Here is a 16332-nt window from a genome sequence, read left to right on the forward strand (position 1 = left end):
TCAGAGGGGTACTGCGTAAATTTTTATCGCGAAACGCGGACCGCGGGGGTCAGCCCGCGGTCCGCGTGTTTAAGGAATTTAAAAACGCGTTTTTAAATAATTTTTCAATAAGTGCTAACCAAACGGTAGGGCGGCGTTTTGAAAACGCTGCCCGCACTTATAAGCTGCCCCAAACGGGCCTTCATCTCCCATATTTCTAGCATTACCACACTTACAGAAAATCAAGTTTGGGAACAACACCTAGTAACCTCATTTTCTCCAAGGGAAGAGCATGCTTTTACAGTCTCAATTAGCATGGTAGATTATTTTACTTGGGTCGAGCTTTATAATTATTTTCTCTTTATGAATTTTTCACATACAAACTTTGGTTTATTTGAATAGCTGTCTGTGTGATTTTTTTAGCCAACTCAGCATAAAATATTATAAAATATATGGTATAATAAAGTATAGTTTATTATTGTGATTTTTACTCCTTTCTGCAATTATTTATCAAATCTAAGTATAACTCCAAGTCATTTGTTCTTATTCTTTCAATCTTGTAAGTAAATAATTTTTAGGCCTGCTTCCTCCAGTTATAAGAGTTTTAATTGAGTTTGTTTTGTGCAGTATAAATTTAGCCATTTTCATCCATTATCATAGAGATATTTATTCCACATCATATTTTTAAATGAATGCAAGTTATTTCCATTGAAAAACTTTTTATGGTAAATTATTATTTGACATTTTTAAAAATATAACATGAATTCAATTTTAAATTAAGTTGTTGTTAAAGTCACTCTAATTTTTTCAACTTAATCTAAAATCATTTACACACAAACAAATCACCTTAATTTTTTTTAATTTCCATAAATTTATGCACTTTTTGCTCTCTATATTTTGATACTATATTTAACATTTATATCAAAATCTTATATTTATGTAATTAATTTTTATTAGCTCTTTTGCTCTCTACATTTTGATAATATATTTAACTTTTATATCAAAATCTTATATTTATATTTATGTAATTAATTTTTTTTAGCTCAATGTTCTTTACAACTCTGATTTAGAACCATGTTTCACATACCTATTGATATGATACCCATAATGTAAATATTAAAGACTTTGAGTTATAAATCCTGAAGCCAGATACTTTAATCTCTACATATCATCTATGGCAACCCATAGCGGCCAAGCATATCAAGGCTAATTAAATGATCAAATTCCTAAAGAAGTTACCCCTTGATCTACATGAATGATTAGAAGATACTATCTTCTTCCATTAACAAACCTACCGAGAATTATGAAGTAGGTTGTATGTCACTAATATTAGATGTTATTCTTGAATACATTGAGATGAAATGAATTATATTTTGATCTTCTCTCAGAGCTTATAAATCTCTTGGAAGGCCTTATGGCTATTACCATCAGCCCTTTACAAAAGACTGATAATTTCATCGCTCTGAGTAAAAAGGGCATTTGCAGGCATGTCACACAATTCTCATGTATTTACATATTTGACACCTAAAGATTCATATTTACATAACCTTACATCAAAAATACCATCATCATTATCTTTTTAAAAGTGAATGCACATTTTCATGTATTAATTTATGACACCTAAATGTTATAATTGCAAATATCAACCCCTGGGTGTTAGATATTAAAATACATAAGGGTTGTGCGGTATGTATGTAACTTTCCCTTCAAAAAATGCTGGATGTCGAACGAGCTAGGCTAAGTGTCTTTGTTTAATTAAATTATCATAATTTTAAATAGATGGACATTCATACTTAATCCTTCCTGAACAATTTATCCAAGCATCAACCTATTAAGACTTATGGTATAAATTGATAAACCTAAAACAAAATATAAATGCTTGAATTTTGTGAATGTTTAAAATTATGGAAAGATTTAAAAAAAAAAAATCTAGAGATTAAAATCAATAAGAATATTAATATTTCATCATTCAAATACCATAACATTATTTATAATCTATTTATTTTTATTTAATAGCTTTTAATATATTTAGGTATACTTTTGTTAAAATAATAACATTCAATCAACTTTAAAACTCATTTATAATTTAGCCTATTATTACTCATTAAACATAAGTAGATTGTTAATACTATTTAATTAGTTATTAACCAAATTTAATTATCTATATAATTTCATGATAATGGTTGGAATCAACTTAAAGAACCATCGTTTTTGTGTACAACCATCAAAAGAAAAATGATTGCCTCTACTCCAAATGAAAGTACAAATCCCTCCATAAATAAAAAGAAAGATCATCAATACCACTCAATTCCTACGTATTTACATGTCTCACACCTAAACCACAATTTTTACATACATAGATGTCGTATTAGTCAACCCCACGTAATGCGATAAAGGCTTGTTATTGTTGTTGTTGTTGTTATACATGTCATCTTAGTCAGGGGTGTTCACCTCATTTTTAGCGATGTCTAGTTTTCTTCTTAGGGTTTAGGGTCTAACCTTAGGATTCTCTCTTTGACTATCTTAGAGCCTTAGAAGTTCAAACTACTTCTTTACCTTTTTAGAGTTTCGCATGCGTGGATCTAGACCTTTAGCACTTAGGAGGTTGAAACCAACATGAGAAAACTCAAAAGGAGTCCCTCTAGGATCATTAAGCTCTAGGATTACCTTATGCACAATTTGCACCTTCGCACGCACAAACTTCGCAATTCGGACAATCGACACGTTTAATTATCACAATTCATATCGCTTACGTCTTTATATGTTGCATAATTAATTGAAGCTTAAACAAAATTTTGAAACGATAGATCACAACCTGATGAAACTAATATTAGGATAGGATCTTGGAATATAGGCACTCTCAATGGTAAATTAATGGAATTAGTTGATATTATGATTCATAGGAAAATTAATATCTTATGTATTCAAGAAACTAAGTGGGTGGGAGAAAAGGCTAAGGAGATTGATAATTTAGGTTTTAAACTTTGGTATTCTGGTAAGAGTCGCACTAGAAATGGTGTAGGTGTAATTATAGATAAGAGTTTGAAAGATAATGTTGTAAAAATTAATAGAGTTGGTGATAGAATTATAGCCCTTAAGATTATCATTGATACTAAGATTTTTAATATTATAAGTGTTTATGCTCCTCAAATAGGTTTAGATACAGAGTCTAAAGATAAATTTTGGAATGACTTAGAAGACTTAATACAAATGATACCTCTTGAAGAAAGAATTTTTATGGGAGGAGATTTAAATGGACATGTCGGTAGAGTGGTAGAAGATTTCAGAAATATTCATGGTGGCTACGACAAAGGCTTAGTTAAGCTTAGGTCTAAATCAACCTAGACCTAAAACACATCACAAATCTCTGTAGGTCGACTTAGACCTAAAGTTTTCTTGGGTCATTCTTAGGTCTAACCTACACTAGCTCTAAACATGAACCATTCTAAGTCTAACCTAACTTAGACTTGGTTCAACTTGCCTTAGGTTATAATTTTGAATTATAAATATTTTTATTTTTTATATTTTATTTTTATTGAATAAAATTAGGCATGATCCTCAAATTAAAAAACAAATTGTCATGCAAGCTCTAAAACTTGAGAAATTTTGTGTACGTAAGACGTACGCAGTGCAACATATGTCATGGAGGTTATTCAGAGGGTATTGAGGGGTTATATCTGTGTTATACCCCCTGTAAGCTCTATGTAACTTATATGTACCTTCTAGTAAGTGTCGCACTTTTGTTTTCATATATTTATAAGTTACAGAGAGTTTACAGGAGGTATAATTTAGATATAACCACCCAATACCTTTTAAATAACCTTTCTTACGTACGCTGCATACATCTTTAAGCACAAAATTTTCTCCTAAAACCGGCTAGGTACACTTTAGTAAATATCCAGTTAGCAAGGGGCAATTCTACACAAAAATACGGGGGCTCTGGATAGTTTGCTTCCAGGAATCCACTTCCGCGTCTTCCCAACTCTTACCTTCAGCGCAGAGTAGTTGATGGTAATGGCCGTCTGGTAAATTGTCTGATACTGCTTTTTTCTTCTTCTTGGTTTATTTTTGTTTGTTTTAAATCTGTAGAAGAATCCGTTCCTAACCTAATCTCTCTTTTCTGTCAATATCTCAAAAAATACATAAACATAATAGGTTTCTGGAGATTTGAGTTGATTATTTAGGGAGATTTGGCTATGTGATTCTAGTTTAAGGATTCTATCGGCAACGGCATCTTTAATGAGATATCCTCACTGTAGAAAACCATATTCCGAACGTTTTCTTTTCGTTTTAATATGAAAACAATTCAATAGGGAATATAAAGAAATGTGTTTACTGGAAATGCATTTTTACCAATATTATGATTTGTTGGTATATGTGCTGCAATATCTATAAGTTTGCTTATTTTCTGATTGAAGATCTGGGTTTTGATAGTAGCAGGGCAACTAAACGACTCCATTTTTGTTATTATAGTCTTATTTTCATTTGCATTTCTTATCATTTTACCACCTATGATGTATGATACTGATTGTTTAGTAAACTCTTATAGCAGTTTCTCATGATCATAAAGGGGATATTCAGAAGGTATGAAAGATGGAATCCTGTGCACCCAACAATAGGTTTGTTTTGGGGCGTGGGGGTTGGCATTGGCTGTGGCATTGGATGGGGTCCTGGGTTTGGTCCTGAGGTTATTGGCTACGTTGGTGCTGGCTGTGGTATAGGCTTTAGTGTTGGTGTCACTGTTGCTGGGATTGGGATTGGCCTTCCAGTGAATGGAGTTGAGCAAATCCCACACAATGGTAAATTTTTGCTTTATTTGTTCATGCTTTAAATCATGAGAGATTATGCATTGACTTAGATGCCCTTGAATTTTCTCTGATTTTGTCCACGTTTAAACACTTGATATTATTTGTTGAGTTTTTTATTCTGAGAAGAAACTTGAGCTAGAGAGATTAATTTGCTCTTTTTAGTCTCTGTTTATGAAAGGGTTGCTTTATGTTTCATCTCTTTAGAATGAAATTCATACATTGAGAAGTGATTTCTTATGTTTTCTTGGTTTATCTTGCATCCTTCTGCTAATCTTTTTCTCTTACGAAGCTCAGGATTATATCAGATTCATTTGAATTCTTAAATTTCTAAAGATATCATATGCATTCCATTCAGTGGAAGTGGTTTTAATTTTAAACTGAAAAGATGAATGATATACTTGAAGCACAAATTAGATAGACTAAAAATATGGACAATAAGAATAGAAAGGTTGAGCTACTAAATCACAAGTAGTTTTCTTTTTGAACTTTTTGAAGGAAATAAATTATTTTTGCAAGTTTTGTAGTGTAATTTTACATAAAAGTTTGGGGTGCAATTTATATATAATAGTAGTTATGGATAGAATAAAGTCGTCTTAGATGGTTTGGTCATATTAAACGTCGACCATTAGATGATCCGATTAGGAGAGTAGATGTTTTAAATTCGACTTGTGTTAAGAAAGGCGGAGGTAGACCTAGGAAGACTTGGGCTTATTGTATTAAAAATGATCTTAATTTACTAGAACTAAATGAAAATATGACACTAAATAGGACGCAATGGAGAAAAATGATTCATGTAGCCGACCCCACATAGTGGGATTAAGGCTTTGTTGTTGTTGTTGTTGATAGATCACAACCTGAAATTTCGACGAAAATCGAATTTGACATGTTTTTTTTTACCCAATCGTCGACGAGGTTGTCCGAAAGACCTCGGATGACGAAACGGACCGCGCCTGACGCATCCGGAACGTCGATTTCAGCTAGTAGAGACACTCACTTTGTTGTAGTTTTGTGCAAGAGAAAATAGTGCGCAAATCGAGGGATTTTCAATATTAATTAATTAAAAAAAGGAATTCTTTTTCACTTAAATCTCCAAATCCCTAACCGGCTCATCCCCGCTTTCTCCCGTTCGGGACCCAGACGCAACTCTCCCTTGCTTCACAAGCGAAACCTTAGCCCGACCGAACTCGCTCTCCTCTCCTTGCGAAGGTTCAACCCGAGGTCCCCTCCCCATGCTATGGTAAAGCTTCCACCTACCCTCGCCACGCTCCCTGCCACGCTTCTGCTTCCTGTCGCCATTCCTGCCTCTGCGCCTCTTGTCGCTTCTTGTCAGTTGCCTTCAAGTCTCGACTCACCCCCAGGTAGGTTTGGATAAGCTCTTCTCCTCTCCTCTGGTGGCTATATAAACCCCTCTTGGGGGAAGGTTTAGGGGTTGGCCGAAATTTTGGTGTGAGGGGGAGGTGCTACCAAAATTCTAGGTGGTCGTTGAAATTTCTGGAGGGTTGTGTGGCGTGGTTGAGGCTTTGTCGTTCAACTCTCTCCAGTCCGAGGCCCTCCTTCTTTCTTCCTTTTTCTGCGAGCATTCAGAGGTAGTCTCTCTCCCTTAAACACTCGGTAATCTTGCTTGCCTTACGGTTCCCTTGCTCGGCTTCTCGATACACATGTTGATTTACTTGATTTCGTTGTTGGTTGCTTATTTTCTTACCTGATTCCTGGGTTTCCTATGGTTGCTTGATATTCCTGTTCAGCCGTTTATTGAGCTTGGGCATTGGTGGATTGAAGTTTTTATTTGATTACATATGAATTGATCACAGTTTGTTGAATACTTTTTTTTTTTTTAGAATACATATTGGTTCAACATTCACATATCTAATTCCTTGCAGATCACTACAGCCATGCCGCTTATGTTCCTAGTGTAGGCCTGCTACAAATGATAATCTATATTGCCTTATGTTTGCTTGCCAAATTCACGTGCTATGAACATTTCTTTTCCAGATGTGCTTTGAGTTTTCCCGGGTTGATCGATACATAGATACATAAATTGATTATGGGAACTTTGGTTAGCTATGAATGCTGACTGCCAATGGCTTTTCTTTTAATGTAGAAATGTGGTACGAAGGATTTGTGGGACTATTTTGAACAACTTTCCTCGCGGCATTTACGTACATACCACTCAACTTTTACTTTCCTACATACTTAATATCCAAACTCTGCTTTATGTCATTCGATTCTTTCACGCCCCATGAAGCTTGCGACAATCTTGCCCTTTTAAGCGTTGTATATGCTTTCTATGCACAATCAAGGTGGTAGGTATGTAAAACTTGAGGCTCGGATGCTAAATATGTAAAATACATGAGGGTTGGATGGTTTATATGCAGAATTTTTTATTTTTATTGGTATTTATGCATATATATAGCATTTAAGAAGGACTGGAAATGAGGAGAATTAGATTAGCCAGTTGATACGCTGAGATATTAGTGGGCCTTTGGTAGAAAGCATGGAGTTCAGGATGAAAGAGGTTATAAATTCTGAAGTTTCCCAGTGAAATGGCCAAATATTTCTGCATTAAGAGGGATTCAACCCAGTTACTAACCATTGCATTGTTATTGGATTTTGGGAGCATCTCTTGTTAAACGATGTTAAGACACCAGCTGAAGTATACAGTGCTTTGAGGGATGAAGGATACAACATAGGATATAGGAGGATACCTTTAACTAGAGAAGAGAACCATCTGCTGCAGATGTTGAGGTGATAAAATACTGCAAAATGATTGTGCCAGATATCTGCTTTTTTGTTCCGCTTACAGGACATGGAAAAAGATTTACATACATGCCACTTAATTGCTGAATGCTTGCATTGCGCAAAAAACAAAAAAATGGAGATTTACATACATGCCACCCGATTCTTAAATAACTGCATATGAAACATAGGCTTTTATATTTACATAATTACCATCTAGTTCTCATATATATTTACATATATACCACCAAAATTTTAAAAGGTTGTTTTATGCTCTATGTTTGTGTCAATTTGAGAGGATTTAGGAGGCCTTTTATATATCAATTTGGGCACTTTAAGTACTGATTTTTTTAGGCTTTTATACATCGATTGAGCACTTTAAGGGTTGATTTTTTTAGGGTTTTTATACATCGATTTGGGCACTTTAAGTACTAATTTTTTGAGGCTTTTAAGCACCTTTTGGGACTGATTTGATCATTCTTTTGAAAGAATTTAAACGTCTTTAGACCGATTCAATTGCGGTTTTGTCCCTTGCTTAGCTGATTTTTTTATAAGTATGTCGGCCTACTTCTCCATTGATTTGTTTTTGTTATTTTTTTCCTTACCAATGGTTAAGTCAAAAATAGAAATTTCTGATTTAATTATTAAAAAAAAACACTTAAACATATTTGAGTATTAGTTGGAAGACTTAATTGAGGGTAAAACACCTTAAATCACTTCAAGTTCAGGTTAAAATATAGACTCCCTAAATTTTATGAGCACACCCTAAGTGGTAGTTCATTTACCTAATTTTCAAATGAATGATCAAACTAGGCACCTGACCTTAATTTACAAGCCAATTAAAACACTAAATATGAGGATGCACCAAGATGTGATTCATAACTTCCTTAATTGAATTAATTAGTGAAATTCCCGCCATGACTTAACCTACAGTAAAGCTCAATGCTCCGGGATTTAAGCTTGAGTCTTACACTCAAATCCTCTGGCAATTGGGGACATTCTTAATGCCACGTATAAATCACATATTCCTGGTCCTTTATACGTGACATAGTGTTTTGTTTTAATCATTCGTGTTTTTTATGATTTTTGATTTTCTTATACCAGATTTTATAGCAATTTGTTTAAGTTTCCTGCAATTTATTTTTCTTTTTATTGCCTTATTTTCTTTAATGCACATGTTAAACTCCTTGGGAAGAGAACAGTAGTCTGGTTTTATAGGAGGAATATGGCGGCAGATCACCGGTCCAATAATTGCATGTACATTTAAACTTAACATTAAACCTGAAATTGTTACGACGTGGAATTTAAAGCTAACATCGTGAGCAACACGACAAGGATGTACAGAAGAACAACTTCAAGAGAGCAAATAGGTCTACAACAACAAACTTTTCCTTAGTTTAAATAACAAGTCATAAGACTTTGAGGTGATCTGCCTAGCGCGACATAAATCCTCACTTTATTTTTTAGGTTTTTGCACAGCCAGGTTGTGCAATCTAAAACCCTAACTCGCATTAGGTTCTGAGGTCGTCATTTGATACGACATAAACTATAGCCTCGCTCTTATAGAGAGATGAGGCTTCTGCCAAATCAAGGAGGAGGCGTAATAGGATGACAAGAAGAAAAAATAATATTGTAGGCTGTAAAATAAATTCAAAAAATAATTTTTGTGTTTGATTGGGTGTAAAATAAACCAGTTGTTTTATTATTATTATTTTAAATATATTTTGAACATTAAAAATAGCTCAGGTTCCAAGCGATAAATTTGGAATTTGTCAAATTCAGATGGATTTTAAATTCACCAAAAAATGAAATGTCAGAGGTATTCAAAAACCTTTCAACAAATACTTAGAATTTGTTTTGCTCAAGATCAAACATAATAAGAGGGTGTTTGTAAGAGATTTAATAGAATTTATTATCAAATTTACTAAACCCACCCAAACATTAAAACGCAGAGATTCCATTTATTTATGAGTGCTAATTCAAGGTCCAAATTTTACTTTCAATGCAGCTTAAATCTGAATTTACTAAATCGAGAGATAAGTTGGATTTAACAGATTAATGACTTAATAAATCCTACTAAAGCTAAATACAACCCAAAAAAAAAAGCATACCTTTAAAGTACATGAGAATCAAAATACAACAAAATAAATACCTCAAAAGGCAGATAATGTCAAATTAAATTAGCTTCAAAATTACACTAAAAAAATCAAGCATTCATAATAATAAATCAATTCCCTCAGGGTTCACTGTCATACCTAAAAATTTACCACTATAACACATTACTTGGATGGATGTAAACCTAATGTTCCAACCACACTACTTGGACGAGATTTAAAACTTGAATGTTCCAAATTGGCTAAGTTTCTGAGTTAATGAGTCATATGGTGTAATTATTTACTCATAAATGTCAATATTAACCCAAACTGGTATGATTAATCTATGAGATTTTTTTTGGGACTGTGAGCTTCGAGCATGAGACTTTTCGATGTGTGAGGACCAACTGGCCACCATCTCATCCGTTCAATCTATGAAATTCCCTTGAAAAAAATAATCTAGGGCACCCAATAAGAATTATCCTTGCACAATATTAGCAAATCACTTCCCTTTAGTTAAATAAAATAAGATAAACCAACAAACATTGAATGATACAACGATGAGATTAATTTTAGTGGGACTTACATACATACCACCCGATTCCTATGTATTTGCATATCTAATACCAAAACTTTGATTTTCTTTACATTTATACCACTCAAATATTTCAGGTCAAATCAAAAATAAAAAACGGAATACACTTTTTCATAAATAGGCAAGGAGGTATGTATGTAAAATTTGAAGTTTAGAAGCTAGATATGTAAAGACATGCATAGGAATTGAATGTAATGTCTGTAAATCTTCCTTAAGTTTAATAAAAAAATCCTCTCACGAGCAGAAGTTGTCTAATGAAGATAAAAATGTCTGAATGGTGCTTTAACTCTACTTAATATGACTCCCAAACAGGTTGATGATAGATATGAGAACTTCACATAATACAAAGATGCAGTAAATGTGAACTGTTTAGCACAAAGCAGCGCATCATACGAAATAAGACAGTCTAATAAATAACAGGGGCATTTACATGCAAACCACACCATTCTTCTATATTTACATATCTAACATCTAAACTTTACTTTTTTGCATTTATGGGTAAATACATAGGAATTGAGTGGCATGTAGGTAAATCCTCATAAATAAAAATGCACAAAATATCCAATTATTTATCTGGTTTAGATAATTTAAATTTGAGAGAAATCTATATAAAATAACATAATTATAATAATAATTCCATACCATGTCTTTGTTTTGTGAGATGCTTCAGTCAAGACTTCATAATTTGCTGGAAGCAACAGCATATTTGGCATGGCGAGCTTGAGCAACAATCTTTCCAGTCTTCTTCTTCCTTATTTCTACAGTTGAGACAATTACGGTTTTCCCGGTCTTCAAAATCTTAGCATCAAATTCAATCTCATCCTGTAAAATATCAAATTGTACGAGTTCTCTTAGAAAATATCGTTTCCTAAAATATAATTAACTAGAGAGCCTTGCTTCATTAGAGTTATCAGATACCAAAACTAACATAAACCCTATCACTCAAGGATAGAGGAAAACATTTAGTTTTGTAACCCCACGGAGTAGTAAAATAATTATTTTGGGATTGGGATCGTGGGTAGTGTTTTCATCACTTGGGGTGATATAGTATACATTGACGTCGTATTCGATCACAAGTGAGTAATTTCAAAACTTGTGTGTGCAGTCCCCCACAGTGCAGACAAAGCATTACTTATCCACTGTAAAGATTTTGGTTCACAACATTTCGACAGTAGGAGGTCATCTAGATCAAGAAGCCAGCATCCACTATACTCTTAACAGTCTGTCGGCATAATATCAAGCGTTAAAAATTACAATTGGACCTAAATTTGGACTTTTAAACTGGATGATTTCTAATTCCTCCTCTGTAGCGAGGAAATTAACTAAGCAAATGATAATCTAAAAGTTGAAGCAACACAAATCCAAATCAAGCATCTCGGTGAAGCTACAACAACCCATCTTGAGGTCATTGACTAGGACCCTCAATACCATCAGGCCATGGTAATCACATATCATATCTGCAATAAGGTGGGACATTCAGCTGCAACGTATTGGCACCGGACCAACTTGGAGTACACTCCTCCCAAACAAGCTCTCAACACCACAAATCAAATTGGATACTGAACTTAGAGGCTGCTACTCACGTGACATCTAATTTGAATCATCTCCAAATCGCTACACCAACATAGGGATCGGAACAAATGTTGGTCGGCAATGGTAAGCAAGTTCCAGTGCATCACATGGGAGATAGCATATTACCAACGCCTACTTGTAAACTTATCTTACCTCAAATTTGGCATGCACCCTCCTTATCTCATACTCTTCTCTCTATTCACAAGCTCACCTGAGACAATCAAGTATCAATCCTTTTTTATTCTACCGGTTTTATCTGCTTGGTAAACGGGTCGATTATTCGGGGCGTTCTGTCATTGTCGTAGGCCATTTGCTTTCATTACATCAAATGTGGATTACCTCGAGAAATAGCAATAGAGCTCTTCCAAGCATTTGTAATTTGTGGTCTAATAAGACTGGAAAGATTCTTGTTATTGCTTCGACTCAAATTCCCCAAAAAGTGGATCCCGCTCTAATAGCTCCGAAGAAATTCAATACATACCTTCTCGTGGAAATAATATTTTTCTAGCTCAAGAAAGCTTGGATACGAAGCGAAGAGTGAACGCCTTTAATCCACAGATGCACAAGGCACAACTTCGGGGCCAATGTTCTAAAGGTCTTTACCCACAACACCACACAGCTGAAGAACTCAAACACCGCTCCCCATTCAACTCTCAACGCCTCCAACCAATCATTGATAACATGACATAGAAATTTTGGTCGCCCGCATTCAAATGTCATCAAACATCTTATCAAACTATATCCTAATTTAGGAATTTCATATACATCTATGTAATAGTTGTAATGTTAGCAAAAGTCATACACAACCCTTATCTAGTACGTCTTTATAGAAGTATGCTCCTCTCCAACTTATACATATTAATGTATGGGGTCCATCCCCTATTATATCCCATCAAGATTTTCATTATTATGTTGTTTTCATTGATGACTTCTCAAAATTATGTTGGTTTTCTCGTATAGCTATAAAATCTGATGCACCTAATAAATGCATGGCATTCATTACAATAATCAAAACCCAATTCAAGGCCAATGTTGCATTCTTACGTTCAGACGGTGGTGGGTAACTTACAAACTCAACACTATCCAAATTTTTAATTGAAAAATGGTATTATACACCAATTCTCGTGTCACACCACATAACAAAATGGAATAGCGAAACACAAACACTGTCACTTACTTGACATTACATGTGCCATTCTTAAAATGCATCCCTTCCATAAAACTTTTAGGTGGACACGCTTCTCACCACTACCTATTTAATTAATCGAATGGCGTTCGAAAATACTCACAATCTTTCCTCATATGAGCAGCTTTACAAATGGAAACCTACTTATGCCCACCTAAAAGCATTTGGTTGCACTTGTTATCCGTGGTTGAAGCTACAGGCACCACATAATCTCGCACCTAGGTCCACTCGATGAATATTCTTGGGCTACTTACCTGGGCGTAAAAGATTTAAGTGCCTTAAGTCTTAACCAACAAATCGGCAATGTTATTATATCTCGTCATGTCATTTTTTATGAACAAACCTATCCATATACTTATCAAATTGCTTGCCAACTCACTATAATCCCAACAACCACCACTAAACCACTTCTACTCATACCTTTACTCAATACCAATGCCCCACAATCATAAATGCCTGAGCACCTGAACAAACAACTACACCCAACAACTCTCTGCTTTAGCAAAGAGAAACCTCCAATGAGTCACCATCCAATTCAGCACATCGGCAACTCCCCCAACAACAACCTTAAACTGATCCAATGTCTGAACCTCTCACATCAGCTAGAGCAGCCACTCGATCCAACATGTTTTACTCAGACACTGAAATGCGCACATTGGAGATAAGCTATGAATGAGAGTTCCATGCCTTACTGTCTCAAGCTGCATGGGAATTGGTTTCGACACTGTCCAATCCAACAATATTAGGGTGTTGATGGACATACGGAACTCTGATGGTCAGTGACCAAATACAAGGCGATTGGTAGCTCGAGGTTATAAACAAGAATTGGGAGTTAATTACCATGATAGCTTCAGACCGGTTGCAAAAATGCCCTCTCTTCAAATCCTATTTACCATTGTCTTTCATTAGCAATAACCCATTATTTCAGTTTGATATATCCAATGTGTTTCTACATGGTTCCATTAGTGAAACTGCGTATATGCATAACCCATCGGTTTCATTGGCTCCCAATTTCCAAACCATTTTTATTGACTCAAAAAGGCCCTCTATGGCCTTAAACAATCTCCCAGGCAATGATTTGCCTCTATATCTACTTTCTTCATCGAATTGGGATTTAAATTCAACAAAGCCGGTCCATCTTTGATCATTTCCAAACAACAGACTCATTTCACATGGGTTTTACTCTATGTTGACGATATTTTAGTTAAAGGGGGGTGTGACTCTACCATTTCAAATTTGAAAGTGAGATTTCACTCCTAGTTTCATATTAAAGATAAGAGACTAGCATCAAGGTTCTTGTGAATTGAAATCCCGCACACTAACTCGCATCTCTTATCAAAAAGGTACTTTCAACAACTCCTAAAATGCTTCTTGTATGCAATGATGCAAAAGCTATATCCAGACATTTACCCACAGAGATGAATATGCAACCTGAGACTACGCAACAATTTTAAGACCCGATTATATATAGGCAACTCATAGGATCGCAACAGTATCTCAAAATAACTAGACCTGACATTTCCTTTGTGGTCAATCAGCTTTGCCAACATATGCATATTCATTCAATTCATCACCGTCGATTACTCAAATGGGTATTCCAGTACTTACAAGGATCGACTGAATATGAAATTCTTATCACACCAGCACCTCTCACATTACGAACCTTCTCAGATGTTGATTGGCTTGTAGATTCAATCAATCACAAATCCAACACGGGTTTTTGCTCGTACTTGAGGGCTACTCCCATCTCTTGTACTGCTAAAAAGCAACTTATGGTGGCTCGATTGCCGACGGAGGCCGAATATCGTGCTCTCGTAGCAGCTACATCCAAAATCATATGGTTAAACTGCCTCCTACAAGATTTTGGTATTTCTCAATATCATCCTACCAAATTACGTTGTGATAACCTCTCGGCAATGGCAATCACAAACAATCTAGTATTTCATACTCACATGAAACATATTGAAATTAATTACCACTTTATTGGTGATCACATCAAATCCGAGGAGCCTTAGGTTCGCCACATCTATACTCAAGTCCAACCTACCAACATTATTAACAAATCACTCTCAAAACAAAAACTCAAACAGCTGAGACCCAAGTTGATGGTTCAATTTCGACCCATCACCTTGTCGGGGGCTGATAGCACTACCATTCCAACTGACATAAAAGACAAAATCAGCTAGGCAATAACCAACAAATCCTTACAAAAAGATAAGCCAGTTATGGCCTGTAGCTAGAACATTCTGCTTAGCACATGTATATATACCTGTATTCTCCTATCAATGGTTAATGAAGATATGAATTATGCTGTCTTTTTTCTAGAATATACATCCCTCTTTTCTTCAGGCTTTTACTAACAACTAAGTGGTCACATTATATTTTATTTCCAGCTTTACATCTCTTTTCAATTTTCATATCAAGCACACAATTCTTTTGCATTTGCATCTCAAGCCTAAACTTTAATACTTACATTGCACTGATGTACTTTAAGCCTATGCATGAAAATGTGGATTTCATTTTCAAAAAGTGAAGAGTTAATAATTTTTTTTTTTTTTTTTTTTTTTTTTTTTTTTTTTTTTTATTTTAAAAATTTGAGTGCACTTTTTGAGTAAATATGAAAGTTTAGGCGAGAAATATGTAAATACACAACAATTTTGTGCTATATATGTAAATGCCCCAATAACTTTTTTGTTGGTTGTGGTGAATGGAACTCCCTACCAACACATAACAAGAACAAGTAATACTCCCTACTGCAGTCTTGGAACTTCCATGTTCAAACAGATTAAGGTTACAAAAGAAAATCATTACTGTCAAGAATTCACTTGCTGTGGATCAATTATATGAAAATTTAACCATGTTCCAAGTAAAATAAAGCGAAAACATCAAATTCTTAGCAAATAGGATCCTTAACATTGATATAGGCCGCGTCCACATAGGATATGCTGATCTCAAGGGAGACGCCACTTGTAGGAAGTCCAGCACTGTAGAACACTGCAGAACCAACCACATCCACCAGCGCCACCATCAATCCGCCGTGCAATAACCCGCTAGAGTTCTGAAAAAAGCAATGAAGGAAATCGGTTGGATGCAGAGCAGAACGATCATTCTAGATAGAATGAGAAGTAGGTTTCAGATAAAATTACAAGAAGACGTGGCGGCACTTTCATTGAGCAGATTACATGGCCGTGCTCGATGAGATCGATACTGAGGCCGTAGAGGACGAAGGTCTCGAAGAACCTCGCGCGGCTGGGAGAGTTTCGCCGCCGCTCGCAGGCTCGAGTGAACGCTTCACTGCGTCCAGATCCATTTCATCTATCCGATGAGGGGTCAGTAAATTTGCCTTAAAATTTATAGTAATAA

The 16332-nt window shown here is 35.1% G+C and overlaps 1 protein-coding gene across 1 annotated transcript; it reads right to left on the reverse strand.

Moving 5' to 3' along the window:
* Nucleotides 1–10711: 10711 nt before the first annotated feature.
* LOC110035563 (acyl-coenzyme A thioesterase 13-like) lies at nt 10712–16307 on the reverse strand. The gene is given in 4 exon segments (XM_020739813.1): nt 10712–11033; nt 15884–16027; nt 16116–16220; nt 16223–16307. Coding segments are annotated over 4 exon segments (450 nt in total). The 5' UTR covers nt 16280–16307; the 3' UTR covers nt 10712–10889.
* Nucleotides 16308–16332: the final 25 nt, after the last annotated feature.

The sequence above is a fragment of the Phalaenopsis equestris genome, unplaced genomic scaffold (assembly GCF_001263595.1).
Source record: "Phalaenopsis equestris unplaced genomic scaffold, ASM126359v1 Scaffold000002, whole genome shotgun sequence".
Classification (NCBI taxonomy): Eukaryota; Viridiplantae; Streptophyta; class Magnoliopsida; order Asparagales; family Orchidaceae; genus Phalaenopsis; species Phalaenopsis equestris.